Source organism: Bos indicus, chromosome 7 (genome assembly GCF_029378745.1).
Source record: "Bos indicus isolate NIAB-ARS_2022 breed Sahiwal x Tharparkar chromosome 7, NIAB-ARS_B.indTharparkar_mat_pri_1.0, whole genome shotgun sequence".
Lineage (NCBI taxonomy): Eukaryota > Metazoa > Chordata > Mammalia > Artiodactyla > Bovidae > Bos > Bos indicus.
Window position 1 is genome coordinate 26,223,261 of NC_091766.1, and position 14,012 is coordinate 26,237,272.

General features: G+C 38.5%; 1 protein-coding gene and 1 long non-coding RNA gene across 2 annotated transcripts in view; one reads left to right on the forward strand and one right to left on the reverse strand.

Annotated features, from left to right (window-relative positions):
• LOC139184116 (uncharacterized) overlaps positions 1–14,012 on the forward strand; it is a 311,899-nt gene that overhangs the window by 295,706 nt on the left and 2,181 nt on the right. The window contains exons 4-5 of the long non-coding RNA XR_011567588.1: positions 10,099–10,227; positions 13,211–13,389. This is a non-coding gene — a long non-coding RNA (uncharacterized lncRNA). The remainder of the gene's footprint in view (positions 1–10,098; positions 10,228–13,210; positions 13,390–14,012) is intronic.
• The window catches only part of PRRC1 (proline rich coiled-coil 1), a 49,225-nt gene that overhangs the window by 15,553 nt on the left and 19,660 nt on the right, over positions 1–14,012 (reverse strand). Inside the window, exons 6-7 of the mRNA XM_019964613.2 lie at positions 13,837–14,000; positions 6,050–6,153 (exon numbers count right to left, since the gene is read on the reverse strand). Of these exons, the coding sequence (XP_019820172.2) occupies positions 6,050–6,153; positions 13,837–14,000 (268 nt within the window). The remainder of the gene's footprint in view (positions 1–6,049; positions 6,154–13,836; positions 14,001–14,012) is intronic.

A 14,012-nucleotide genomic window follows, 5' to 3' on the forward strand; every position in this document is an offset into this window, starting at 1 on the left:
TCTTAATATCACAACCTTTCCATCCTCTCTCATTCTTGACCATACTGGAAACCATCAACAGACTTCCTAATACTACTTATTTGCTACTCTTCTGCTCAAAAAAGCATTGTTTGGCAGGAAAAAATACCATGTCTAGGTATGATGGTGCAGTTGATGGTGGACCAATGAAAAGCTGGATGAGATTATAAATTATAACCCAAGGTATCCAAGGGCTGTAGGAGCAAGGAAGATAAAATAGAGTAACGTTCTCGACAGAGACAACTTTATAAAGGTACCCTTTAAGACCTTCAGCTGGTGCTGAGCACTACCCAGTCTGGGCTCAGGTCAGTCGTGACTGCAGTGCACCAAACCACCCCTTTCACACACCTCACTACTGTTCACTGCAGCAAACAGTGAACCTTCTCAGGATTACCTGAAGACTCTCAAGTTTCTTTTATAAACAATACCTGGCTTTAAAAGACTGTGAAGTGAGGCATCGACAAAGACAGCGCCTTATCGTTAAATCAAAAGGAGGCTAAATGAGGCCCATACACTGGATTCAGTAGACAAGGATCTTTAATGACTCATACTAAAGAAAACAGAGGTAAAGGTAGAAGAAAAGATATAGATATTTAATAGATAAATTGAATCTATTTAAAAAAAACAAAAAACAAAAACAGTGTATGGGCTACACAGCAGCAGACAGGTAAATAGAAGATACTCAAACTAAAGAATACAGAGGAAAACTAGAGGGAGCAAGTAGAGGGAAGTGGGGCCTGACCACCTGAGACATGCAGGGTATAGCCAGAAGGTGAACAATGTGTCACTGGAGTCCTAGACAGAGAAAAGGGCCAGAAGCCAATTCTGAAGGTAAAGTGGCTAAGAACTTTCCAGAACGGACAAAAGACATAAATCTAGTGAAAGACAGAAAGAATCAAGCTTGGTGAATCCAGAGAAGTTTAACACATAAGCAACACAGCACACCTATACGAACTATAGTAAAACTGCAAACCACAGTGACGAACAAAACCGTAAAAGCAGCAGAACATCACATTCTCTTCACAGAGACAGGAAGCTGGACAGCTGATGCAGCGGAAATGATGGGAGCCAGAAAACAGTGCAATGGCATCTTTAACGTATTACATAAGAAATCTGCTGATCTTCTCCAGAGAAAACACCCTACAGAAACAAAGGTACGCGAAGGCATTTTCAGACCAAAGCTAAGAGAACTCGTGGCTGAAGTCTAATGCAGTACAAAGAATGTTTTTAGGCAGAGTGAGAATGATCCCAGACTTAAAACCAAAAATGAAGGACGGTCTTCAAAGAATCAATGTAAGTGAGCAGAATGCACAGAATACTAACAATATCTTGAGTTTAAAATATATGCACAATTAAGATAACTTACAATACTGCACAAGATGTAGGGGGTAAATTGTATTATCAACAGTCATAATTTGTACTATAATGTAATACATGGAAAAGGCATGATGGAATCTCTAAGGTAACCCTTACATCAATATTAAAAGGTTAATCGAGGGGAAAAAATGAAATAATAATGATCAGTGGATTGTTGCTTCGTGCTTATACAGAAAGTTCAAACTTCCCAACCGAATATTCAAAGCTCCTCAGTCTGTCCCCAGACTACACCTGACTTTCTATCCAACAATGTTCAGCCAAGCTGATATAATCTCTGACACCTAAATGTGTCTTAATCATCTTCACAACTCTTCCTCCACATAGCATGTCCTACCTATTCTTTTTCACTTATCCAAATTTTAACTACTCTTCAAACTTCAGTTCAAGTACCAACCATTCATGACTCTTATCTGACACTGCTGCTGCTACCGCTAAGTCGCTTCAGTCGTGTCCGACTCTGTGCGACCCCATAGACGGCAGCCCACCAGGCTCCCTCGTCCCTGGGATTCTCCAGGCAAGAACACTGGAGTGGGTTGCCATTTCCTTCTCCAATGTATGAAAGTGAAAAGTGAAAGGGAAGTTGCTCAGTCATGTCCAACTCTTCGTGATCCCATGGACTGAAGCACATCAGGCTCCCCCATTGATGGGATTTTCCAGGCAAGAGTACTGGAGTGGGGTGCCATTGCCTTCTCCTTATCTGACACTATTCCACATCAAATTATTTCCAGTGAACATGTATGTAACATTTCCTATAAGTAAAGATTTACACACTTACAGAGTCACTTAAAACTGTTTATCTGTGTATACATTTTCTCTCCCACCTGGTCTATAACAGACCCTCAAAGTTGGAGTACATTTTGTACACTATAGCTACAAAGTACTAAGCACAGTGCTACTCAATACTAAAACAAAAATTACATGAGTCAAAGTCGCTCAGTCATGTCCAACTCTTTGCGACCCCGTGGACTGCACCAAGCCAGAATACTGGAGGGGATAGCCGTTCCCTTCTCCAGGGGATCTTCCCAACTCAGGGATACAACCCAGGTCTTCCACATTTCAGGCTGATTCTTTACTAGCTGAGCCACAAGGGAAGCCCAAAAGCAACAAAATCACACGGTAAATAGGAAGAAGGTAGCTCTCAACAGTTGGAAGTTATTTTAATATAAGACAATTCTGCAAATTAAAAAAATTCTCTGATCAAAAAATCCATCCATTAAAAGTTTAATGCCCTCAAAAACAATGACAAATTATGCTTAGAGGTTTTTTCCCAACCTACATAGATGAGAGGCATTGCTCAACAGAACTCAAACCTGGTGACTGCCTCCAGGCCATCCTGCCAGACCTCCCATTACTCTGAACAGCTATGCAAGATGATAGCTGTTTGTGTTTGTTATGGAAGTCAGCATCCAAGTCAAAGCTACACCATTCTATCTTATTTAATTGATAATTAACACAGTCTTAGAATTCAGGCAACACAATGTAAATTTTATAATTAAAAAGGAGAAAATAAGAGTAGAAATGTGAGCTAGGCTACACAGGTCACATAACTAATGAGATGATATAGCTAGGCCATAACATATTTTCTGTCTGGTTCTAAAGTAAGATACATTTTTTACTAGATATTCAGTGTGAGCAATTCTATTTTTGCTCCTAAGGGAAATATAATAAGCCCCTCACTGAACCCATTATAAACAAACAACAGTCTGTTGTCCAACAAACTGGACAACCTAGAAGAAATGCATAAATTCCTAAAAACACACATAATCTACTAAGACCGAAGCATGGCAGCATTATTTCCAACCACCGAGGCATGGCAGCAACCTAAGTGTGTGTCCATGAAAAACAAAATGTGATTTATGTATACACATTCAAACACACACACGTATATATATACATGTGGTGTGGTATATATATTTATATGCATGTGGATATAAAATAGTATCTTATTCCATTAAAAAGGAAGGAAAATCCTGCCATTTGCAATAATATCGATGGAATTAAGGTAATTAAAGTAAGTCAGAGAAAGATAAATACCATAGGCTCTCCCTTACCTGTGGAGGTGGGGAAGTAAATTCACAGATACAAAGGACAGACTGGTGGATGCAGAGGCAGGAGTGGGAGACAGGGTAAAATGGATGAAGGGGATTAAAAGGTACAAAGTTCCAGGTATAAAATAAGTCATGAAGATGTAATGTACAGCGTGGGATTAATCATGAATTTTGCATATTTGAAAGCTGCTAAAAGATGAAAAGATCTTGTCATGAAAGTTCTCTTTATAAGAAAAAAACAAGGAATAGAAGGAACATACCTCAACATAATAAAAGCTATATATGACAAACCCACAGCAAACATTATCCTCAATGGTGAAAAATTGAAAGCATTTCCTCTAAAGTCAGGAACAAGACAAGGGTGCCCACTTTCACCATTACTATTCAACATAGTTTTGGAAGTGTTGGCCACAGCAATCAGAGCAGAAAAATAAATAAAAGGAATCCAAATTGGAAAAGAAGAAGTAAAACTCTGTTTGCAGATGACATGATCCTTTACATAGAAAACCCTAAAGACTCCACCAGAAAATTACTAGAACTAATCAATGATTATAGTAAAGTTGCAGGATATAAAATCAACACACAGAAATCCCTTGCATTCCTATACACTAATAATGAGAAAACTGAAAGAGAAATTAAGGAAACAATTCCATTCACCATTGCAACGGAAAGAATAAAATACTTAGGAATATATCTACCTAAAGAAACCAAAGACCTATATATAGAAAACTATAAAACACTGGTGAAAGAAATCAAAGAGGACACTAATAGATGGAGAAATATACCATGTTCATGGATTGGAAGAATCAATATAGTGAAAATGAGTATACTACCCAAAGCAATTTATAGATTCAATGCAATCCCTATCAAGCTACCAACGGTATTCTTCACAGAGCTAGAACAAATAATTTCACAATTTGTATGGAAATACAAAAAACCTCAAATAGCCAAAGCTATCTTGAGAAAGAAGAATGGAACTGGAGGAATCAACCTGCCTGACTTCAGGCTCTATTACAAAGCCACAGTTATCAAGACAGTATGGTACTGGAACAAAGACAGAAATATTGATCAATGGAACAAAATAGAAAGCCCAGAGATAAATCCATGCACATATGGACACCTTATCTTTGACAAAGGAGGCAAGAATATACAATGGATTAAAGACAACCTCTTTAACAAGTGGTGCTGGGAAAACTGGTCAACCACTTGTAAAAGAATGAAACTAGAACACTTTCTAACACCATACACAAAAATAAACTCAAAATGGATTAAAGATCTCAATGTAAGACCAGAAACTATAAAACTCCTAGAGGAGAACATAGGCAAAACACTCTCCGACATACATCACAGCAGGATCCTCTATGACCCACCTCCCAGAATATTGGAAATCAAAGCAAAAATAAATAAATGGGACCTATTTAAACTTAAAAGCTTCTGCACAACAAAGGAAACTATTAGCAAGGTGAAAAGACAGCCTTCAGAATGGGAGAAAATAACAGCAAATGAAGCAACTGACAAACAACTAATCTCAAAAATATACAAGCAACTCCTACAGCTCAACTCCAGAAAAATAAATGACCCAATCAAAAAATGGGCCAAAGAACTAAATAGACATTTCTCCAAAGAAGACATACAGATGGCTAACAAACACATGAAAAGATGCTCAACATCACTCATTATCAGAGAAATGCAAATCAAAACCACTATGAGGTACCATTTCACACCAGTCAGAATGGCTGCAATCCATAAGTCTACAAGCAATAAATGCTGGAGAGGGTATGGAGAGAAGGAACTCTCTTGCACTGTTGGTGGGAATGCAAACTAATACAGCCACTATGGAGAACAGTGTGGAGATTCCTTAAAAAACTGGAAATAGAACTGCCTTATGATCCAGCAATCCCACTGCTGGGCATACACACTGAGGAAACCAGAAGGGAAAGAGACACGTGTACCCCAATGTTCATCGCAGCACTGTTTATAATAGCCAGGACATGGAAGCAACCTAGATGCCCATCAACAGATGAATGGATAAGAAAGCTGTGGTACATATACACAATGGAGTATTACTCAGCCATTAAAAAGAATACATTTGAATCAGTTCTAATGAGGTGGATGAAACTGGAACCTATTATACAGAGTGAAGTAAGCCAGAAAGAAAAACACCAATACAGTATACTAACGCATATATATGGAATTTAGAAAGATGGAAACAATAACCCTGTGTACGAGACAGCAAAAGAGACACGGATGTATAGATCAGTCTTATGGACTCTGTGGGAGAGGGAGAGGGTGGGGAGATTTGGGAAAATAGCATTGAAACATGTATAATATCATGTATGAAACGAGTCGCCAGTCCAGGTTCGATGCACGGTACTGGATGCTTGAGGCTGGTGCACTGGGACGACCCAGAGGGAGGGGAGGGGGGGGAGGAGGGTGGAGGGTTCAGGATGGGGAACGCGGGTATACCTGTGGCGGATTCATTTCGATATTTGGCAAAACTGATACAATATTGTAAAGTTTAAAAATAAAATAAAATTTAAAAAAAAAAAAAAGAAAGAAAAAAACAATTATAACTATGCTTTTAAAAAAAAAAAAAAGCCTCTTACTTGTCAGGAAGCAATTCTGCTATGAAGTTTTCTACTGACACAGCAGTCTGTTTTTCATGAATCACTCCAGTTCGACGCAAACTATCTATCCGTTCCTGGGCACCCTAAATAGAAACAGTGTATATTAGAAACTATTTCAAGTTAATCAGTATTAAATATGCTAATTGATTATATAAGTAATATGTGTACACATTTATACCCAAATACATATATACTCATTATAAACATGAAAACATACAGAACAACAGAGAGTAAATAGTGAAGAGGCTCACTCATATTCCCCTTAGTACTGATAGTCTGCAACACATCCTCCAAGTTATTCCTATATGCATTATTATTTTGGTTGCTATTGTGGAATGAATAATTTTATATTCCATGGTCTAATTGGTTATTACTAATATAAGAAAACTAGGTGTTTTTTAAATGTTTTTTAATGGCCTCTGGCAAGAGGCCATCTTAAATGTTTCAATCCTAGTAGTTCTTTGGTTGATTCTCTCAAATTTTTCTAGGTAAGCAATCTTATCAATAGTAAATATGTTTTTTTCTCTTCTGAGTCCTTTTATATATATGGCCATGGATGGAGGAGCGTGGTAGGCTACAGTCCATGGGGTTGCAAAGAGTTGGACACAAATAAGCGACTTCACTTTTAAAATATGCACCAAAATGACAGTTTTTTTAACTGCAGTGTATTCATTACACCAAAGCTTAATCAAGAAAATAATTGCCATTTATGAAATAAAACTGAGGGGCTGAGAATACTATACAGATAACTCAAAAATCATGAATGAAATATATATCTGTAGTAGGAAACTAAAAGCTGGATTAGCAAGGACAAGGCTGCCATTTACTACTTTCATTTTAATCGCTTCATACAAGTACTCATAAATGATATGAGAATGAGTTCAAAAAGCTACATAAAACACTTCTGAGTAAAACTAGTCATGGATAATACACCTATTTTTATCATGAACAGCAGCACTAAGCAGTGAATGAGATTATGAGGTCAATTCTTCAAAAACAAAAATTAAGAAAGCCAGGGCACTTTTAGAAACAATAGAATTTATTTCAGAGACAAATAAAAAAAAAGAAGTGAGAACATGTAAACCAACTTGTCATTAGTTACTAAACATGAAAGATGAAAGATGTGATTTAAACTACAATGGAATCAAGCTGTATTTCTGCTTACTCTTGAATCTCGGCTACCTAGCACAACATCTAACTTAACAGGTACTCAGTAAGAACTTACAACATGAAAAAGTGAACAAGAGAAACATCAAGGGCTTCTAAAGGCCTACAGCACTAACGTTAGGCATCACCAAATTGAATGTGGAGATCACTTCTGAATTTGGAAGAAAATACAACAGCTAAGATGAACTTAATTGTTTGTATAGGATAAAGTACATCTGCCTAATTCACTCCTCCCAAAAGGTAGTTATGGCTAATTTTTATTCTAAAAATGTTTAAATAAATGTTAATTCAGTAAAAGCTATACAGGGATTAGTGGGCTGTTTATAGAGATTCATTCGCAACTTTTTAAAGATGGTATCTCAACTATGTACCATTAAAAAATAGTCCTAGATTTCATGCTCCCAAGGAAACAGAAACTCAGTCAGTTCATTTTTAACTACCCTATAGCACAGGGCTTATACTGCATAAGGTTCACAAAATATTTACCTGAACTGAATTAGCACCTATGAAAGATAGGATGGTGAGTTGGGAAGACAAGTTTACTTCTTGTTTTTATTCATGGAATCCAGAATATGCAGAGCAGGTAAATCAGCCTCTCTCCTCCTCTGACCACAGCATTTACTTAAATGCACATCTTTTAGAGTCACAAGTAGAGACACTTTAATATTAGTCCCATGTTTTGAAAAGGGAATTTTAATTTTATTTTTCAGCAGTGAAAGTGAAGTCACTCACTCATGTCTGACTCTTTGTGAGCCCATGGACTATAGCCTACCAGGCTCCTCCATCCATGGGATTTTCCAGGCAAGAGTACTAGAGTAGGTTGCCATCTCCTTCTCCAGAGGATCTTCCTGACCCAGGGATCGAACTTGGTCTCCCACATTGTAGGCAGATGCTTTACTGTCTGAGCTACCAGGGAACTTAGCAGTGAAGGAGAATAAAAAACTAGGTAGTTTAAAGGCTTGGTTAATTTGAAGTAATTATCTCAGAACTGAAATAAGATGAAGAAAGGCCTCTAGAGGTTACACTGTGCTCTGAGAGCTTAAACTAAGCAACTTGGATTCCACACTTCTTCATAATTTCTAATGGATAGTAACAACATGTCTGTTGAATATAACCTATAAGACAGTGGTCATAAATATACTTGGTTTTTCAGTAAAAGTAATACTTAGCATTAGAGAAGTCTTGGGAGCTTCCTAACTTTAATTATGGCTGATTAATTTCCTTACATCAAAAAATCAAGAGAGTTCCAGAACAACATCTACTTCTGCTTTACTGACTATGCCACAGCCTTTGACTGTGTGGATCACAATAAACTGTGGAAAATTCTTCAAGATATGGGAATACCAGACCACCTGATCTGCCTCCTGAGAAATCTGTACACAGGTCAGGAAGCAACAGTTAGAACTGGCAGGCTGTGTATTGTCACCCTGCTTATTTAACTTATATGCAGAGTACATCACGTGAAATTCCAGGCTGGATGAAGCACAAGCTAGAATCAAGATTGCTGGGAGAAATATCAATAACCTCAGATATACAGATGACACCACCCTTATGGCAGAAAGCGAAGAACTAAAGAGCCTCTTGATGAAAGTGAAAGAGGAGAGTGAAAAAGTTGGCTAAAAACTCAGCATTCAGAAAACTAAGATCACGGCACCTGGTCCCATCACTTTATGGCAAATAGATGGGGAAACAATGGAAACAGTGACAGACTTTATTTTTTGGGCTCCAAAATCACTGCAGATGGTGACTCCAGCCATGAAATGTAAAGATGCTTGCTCCTTGGAAGAAATGTTATGACCAACCTAGACAACATATTAAAAAGCAGAGACATTACTTTGCCAACAAAGGTCTGCCTAGTCAAAGCTATGGTTTATCCAATAGTCATCTATGGATATGAGAGTTGGACTATAAAAAGCTGAGTGCCGAAGAATTGATGCTTTTGAACTGTGGTGTTGGAGAAGACTCTTGAGAGTCCCTTGGACTGCAAGGAGATCTAACCGGACCATCCTAAAGGAAATCAGTCCTGAATATTCATTGAAAGGACTGATGCTGAAGCTGAAATGCCAATATTTTGGCCACCTGATGCAAACTGACTCATTTGAAAAGACCCTGATGATGGCAAGGATTGAAGGCAGGAGGAGAAGGGGATGACAGAGGATGAGATGGTTGGATGGCATCATCTACTCAATGGACATGAGTGTGAGCAGGCTCTGGGAGTTGGTGATGGACGGGCAGGCCTGGCATGCTGCAGTCCATGGGGTCACAGTCAGACACAACTGAGCAACTGAACTGAACTGAAACAATTTCATATGCATAAAGGAAAACTTAGGTTTAGTTCAAAAAACCATTCACTTCAAATAAAAGCAGATGGATAGAAAAAAATCTGGTTTGAAATTTTAATACTCTGCTTTATTTTCTTCTCATTAGCTCCCTCTAGTGTACCCAAAATAAACAACTGATAAAATTACAAATTAGTTTGATATTTATATCAGTTTCAATGAATTTGAAGCTTGTATTAAAGACTGTGGAAAAGGAAACGATGTCTAAATTTGAAGGGCAAAAACCAATACTAAAACAAATCTGTCAAATAATAGCAAAATCACAACATAAACTAAACTATGTTCATAAAATTAGGTTTTTACAGAAAAAAATCTCCATCAGCCTTTCAAGTTCAGTATCTAGTTATCTGAAATATCTTTGATGTAATGATATTTAGCACAACAAAATATTGAAGACTCAAGCCTTAAAAACCATGAAATTCTGAGTTACATTCCAAAAATCATGTAGTGATCTATCATTAGAAAGTATTAACGACTTATCAGCTGACAACTTTATCTGGTCCTTTTTCTGTTTTTTTCCAGAACAATCAGAAACCACATGACTTGCCAGAAGATTTTACTGAGTCACTGTGTCATTTGCGTCCATAACATCCAAAACGTTATTTGGAATTGTCCCTTTGGATGACACTCGGGAGGATTTAATGTTCTGAGGTAATCTGGGGACATGAGATATGTCTTTATTTTCTACTGGGAGAGGGCAGAGCTTATAAAGAGGAGATGAGAAAGGAGATTCCATTACAAGTACGTCTTCAGTCAGAACATTTCAGGAAAGAACACATGTGGAAACTGAGGAAGGAGAAGCTGAGTTCCTAAAAACTCTCTGGGTCTACCTCGACCTTGCAGAGTCTTTGTGTCTCACCAGAAGCGCACAGAGACAAGTGTGAAGACAGTGTGCTGTCTGATGGCAGAGGCACTATCACAGCATGGCAGCAGACGGGCAGCTAGAGCTCTCTTAAGGGAAGTATCTGTTCTGGTAAGGTTTGTTTACCCCAAACTTTGAAACAGCTCCCAGAGTGAAAACGTCTTTTGCATTAGACTGTTTAGTTGAGAAAATTACTTTTAAAAGTTTACCCTAGCACTTTCAATTGTACTGTTTGTGGCTTGATACCAAATTACCTCAATAAGGCTGCTAGATATTAAAAAAAAAAACAAGGCAGTATTCTAAGAGTTCATATCTGTAAATAAAACAAAGATCTATGCTCCTGTAGAACTTAAATTCTAGTGGGAAAAAAGCATTAAAAATAAAAATAATATAAATTATATAGTAGATCAGAAAATGCTGAATGCTATAGGAGGAAAAACAAAAAGGAGGGTTAGAGGGATCAGGAGTGCAGGATCAGTGGCAGCAGCCTGCAGTACTAAACCAGGCAGTCAGGACAGGCCTCGCTGCACAGGGAAGACTTGAGGACTAGAAGGAGGTCAGGGAGTCAACCAAGTAGGTATGTGAGAAAAGTGTCTCACAGAGAGCTAGTGGAAAGGCTGCAAGAGAGCAGCCTGTTAGACAAGGATAAGACCTGCAAGGAGGCCAATACAGCTGGCATGGAGGGAGCAAGGGGGAAGACTAGAGACGAAGACAGAGGAACAACAGAAGGCCACTGGTGTTGCCACTGTGGAGAATAGTATGGAGGTTTCCTAAAAAACTACGAACAGCATTACCATATGATTCAGCAACCCCACTCCTGGGCATATATCTGGAAAAGACAAAAACACTCTATCTTGAAAAGATACATACACCCCAATGTTCATCAATAGATGAATGGATAAATAAGATGTGGCCTTGCCATTTGCAGCAAAATGACAGACCTAAAAGATTATGACACTAAGTGAAGTAAATCAGAGAAAGACAAACATGATATTGCTTATGTGAAATTAAAAAAAAAAAGTACAAATGAACTTATTTACAAAACAGAAACAGATTCACAGATATAGAAAACAAACTTATGGTTACCAAAGAAGAAAGGGGATGCAGAATAAATAAGGAGTTTGGGATTAGGCTTCCCTGGTGGCTCAGATGGTAAAGTGTCTGTATGCAATGCAGGAGACCCAGGTTCGATCCCTGGATTGGGAAGATCCCTTGGAGAAAGAAATGGCAGCCCACTCCAGTACTCTTGCCTGGAAAATCCCATGGACTGAGGAGCCTGGTAGGCTACAGTCCATGGGGTCACAAAGAGTTAGACACAACTGACTTCACTTTCACTTTCATTTTGGGATTAGCAGATACACACTATATATATATATATATATATAAAACAAATAAACAGTAAGAACCTACTGTATAGCACAGGGAACTATACTCAATATCTTCTAATAACCTATAATGGAAAAGAATCTAAAAGAGAATACACACACACATATATATGGTATAACTAAATTATTTTGCTATACACCAGGAACAATGAAAATCAACTATACTTCAATCAGGAAAAAAAAAAAAAACAAAACAGGCCAGTTCAGCCAGGTCATATGGTGCTGTGGAAAGCACGGTAAGAAATTTGGATTTTTATACTAAGGGAAACAAAGTTCTGAAAAGTTGACCTAGTGTGCTGAAAGAATTATCCTGGCTCCTCTGTTGAAGATAACCTACAGGGCTACAAGGGTAGAAACTGACGACCTGTTAGAAGGTGAATGCAAGATTTCAGCAAGACCTTGTGATGGCTTTACCCAGGGTGGGGGCAATGAAGACACTGACAAGCAGTCAGATGCTGGATGTATTTTGAATGTATAGTGAACAAGATTTCTTGATGAGCTGGACATGGGTAAGGAGAGAAGTCAAGGATGACTCCAGGTTTCTCACCTGAGAAAATGGAAGGACACAGATGTCATCAACTGAGATGGAGAAATCTTGGGGAAACAGATCAGAAGGAAAGAAAAGTAGTTGAGGACTAGATGTACTGAGACATTCAGGTGAAGGTATCAAAAAGGCAACTTTTATATAAACCTAGTTTACATGAGAGGTCTATGCTGGAGACATAAACTCAAATCTGTCAGCACACAGCGGCTATTCAAAGCCGTGGGACTGGATGAGATCATCAGGACAGTGAACACAGAAGAGGGGACAGAGATCATCAAGAGGCTGCGGAGAAAAGGAGGCACCGACAAAGAAAGCAGAAAGGAACTAGAGAGGCAGGGAGGAAACCAAGCGTGGCATCCGTGAGCATAAAGACATTATGGAGGAGTCTTAAAGCCCATGCTAGAGCAAAGAAGATGGAACTACACTGGTGACCTTGAGAGCACATCCTCAGTGGAGTGGTGGGAGGTGACACCCTGACTGAAGGGACTGTTAAGACAATATGAAGCAAAGAACTAGAGATAAAAGTGTTGGTAACTCTGGAAGTTTTGCTGCAAAATGAAGCAAAAAGCTAAGGTAGGAGGTGATGGGGAAACAGGGGTAAAAAAACTAAGGTTTTCTTTGGTTTTTCTTTTTAAGGTGGGAGCAGTGTTTGTACGCTGATGAATTGTTCACTTGTTCTTGCATGTCTGTATACTGATGGTGATGATAAAACATGTATGAGAGGGAGGGCAGAACTCTCGGAACTTAGCACCTAGAAGGCTAGGGGGGACTATGTCTAGTATGGTAAAAGGATTGGTTTGGATAACCGACAGTTTTTTGTTTGTTTGTTTTTAATGATTATAGGCCAGAACACCAAGTATGTGCGATTCAAGTGGAGGTGTGAGTACGCAAGTGTATGAAATCTGTCTTCAAAATAAGCCATTCTGTCATCTGCCACTATTATGTAAGGATTATAGACACCTGCAGACGCAATCACAAGGTCATCTTCCTTTACCAAAAAGTACAGCAGTGTCTTACTTTTGGTGAGTGCATTATAAGATTTAATAGGTTTCTACATGCTGGTGAGACCCTGGCAAACTCTGGTTATACACAGGCATTGTGCCTATAACTTGCCAGGTAGTTGGGTCTCTAAGGTATATCAGTTAAAAGGACAAAGAAAGAGAAGACTCAAAGTAAGCAAGCTAAGAAAGATTTTTCAGTGAGTGGCTGAGTTCCCCTTACCAAGTACAAGAGAAAAGGGGGAGTCGGCAGGTAAATTTAAAACCCTGCTCCCAATAATCAAAACATATTTTTAGGTTTCTTTAAAATTCTACTATCGTTATAACACTAGAGAGCTGTCCAATTAAAAACCAAATCAGTATTTCAGTATGTAAAAACCCAACAACTCCAGAGACCATAGAATTATCGTCAGAATTATGAAAAGATAAGCCAGCAGTTTCCATATCCTAAACAGATGCTCTATTACTCACTTTTAATCCCGCTGCGTAGCCCACTGGCTGTGGGGCAATGTTGGACTGCCCGGCTTCCCCTAGAACCACAGCGAGGCCGAAGACCTCCTGGAAGGCGTCTCGGACGGCAGCAACTTTTACTTCTTTATTCGAGGTCACTACAATATCCAGTTCACCTCCAGATTCTAAAAAGACCA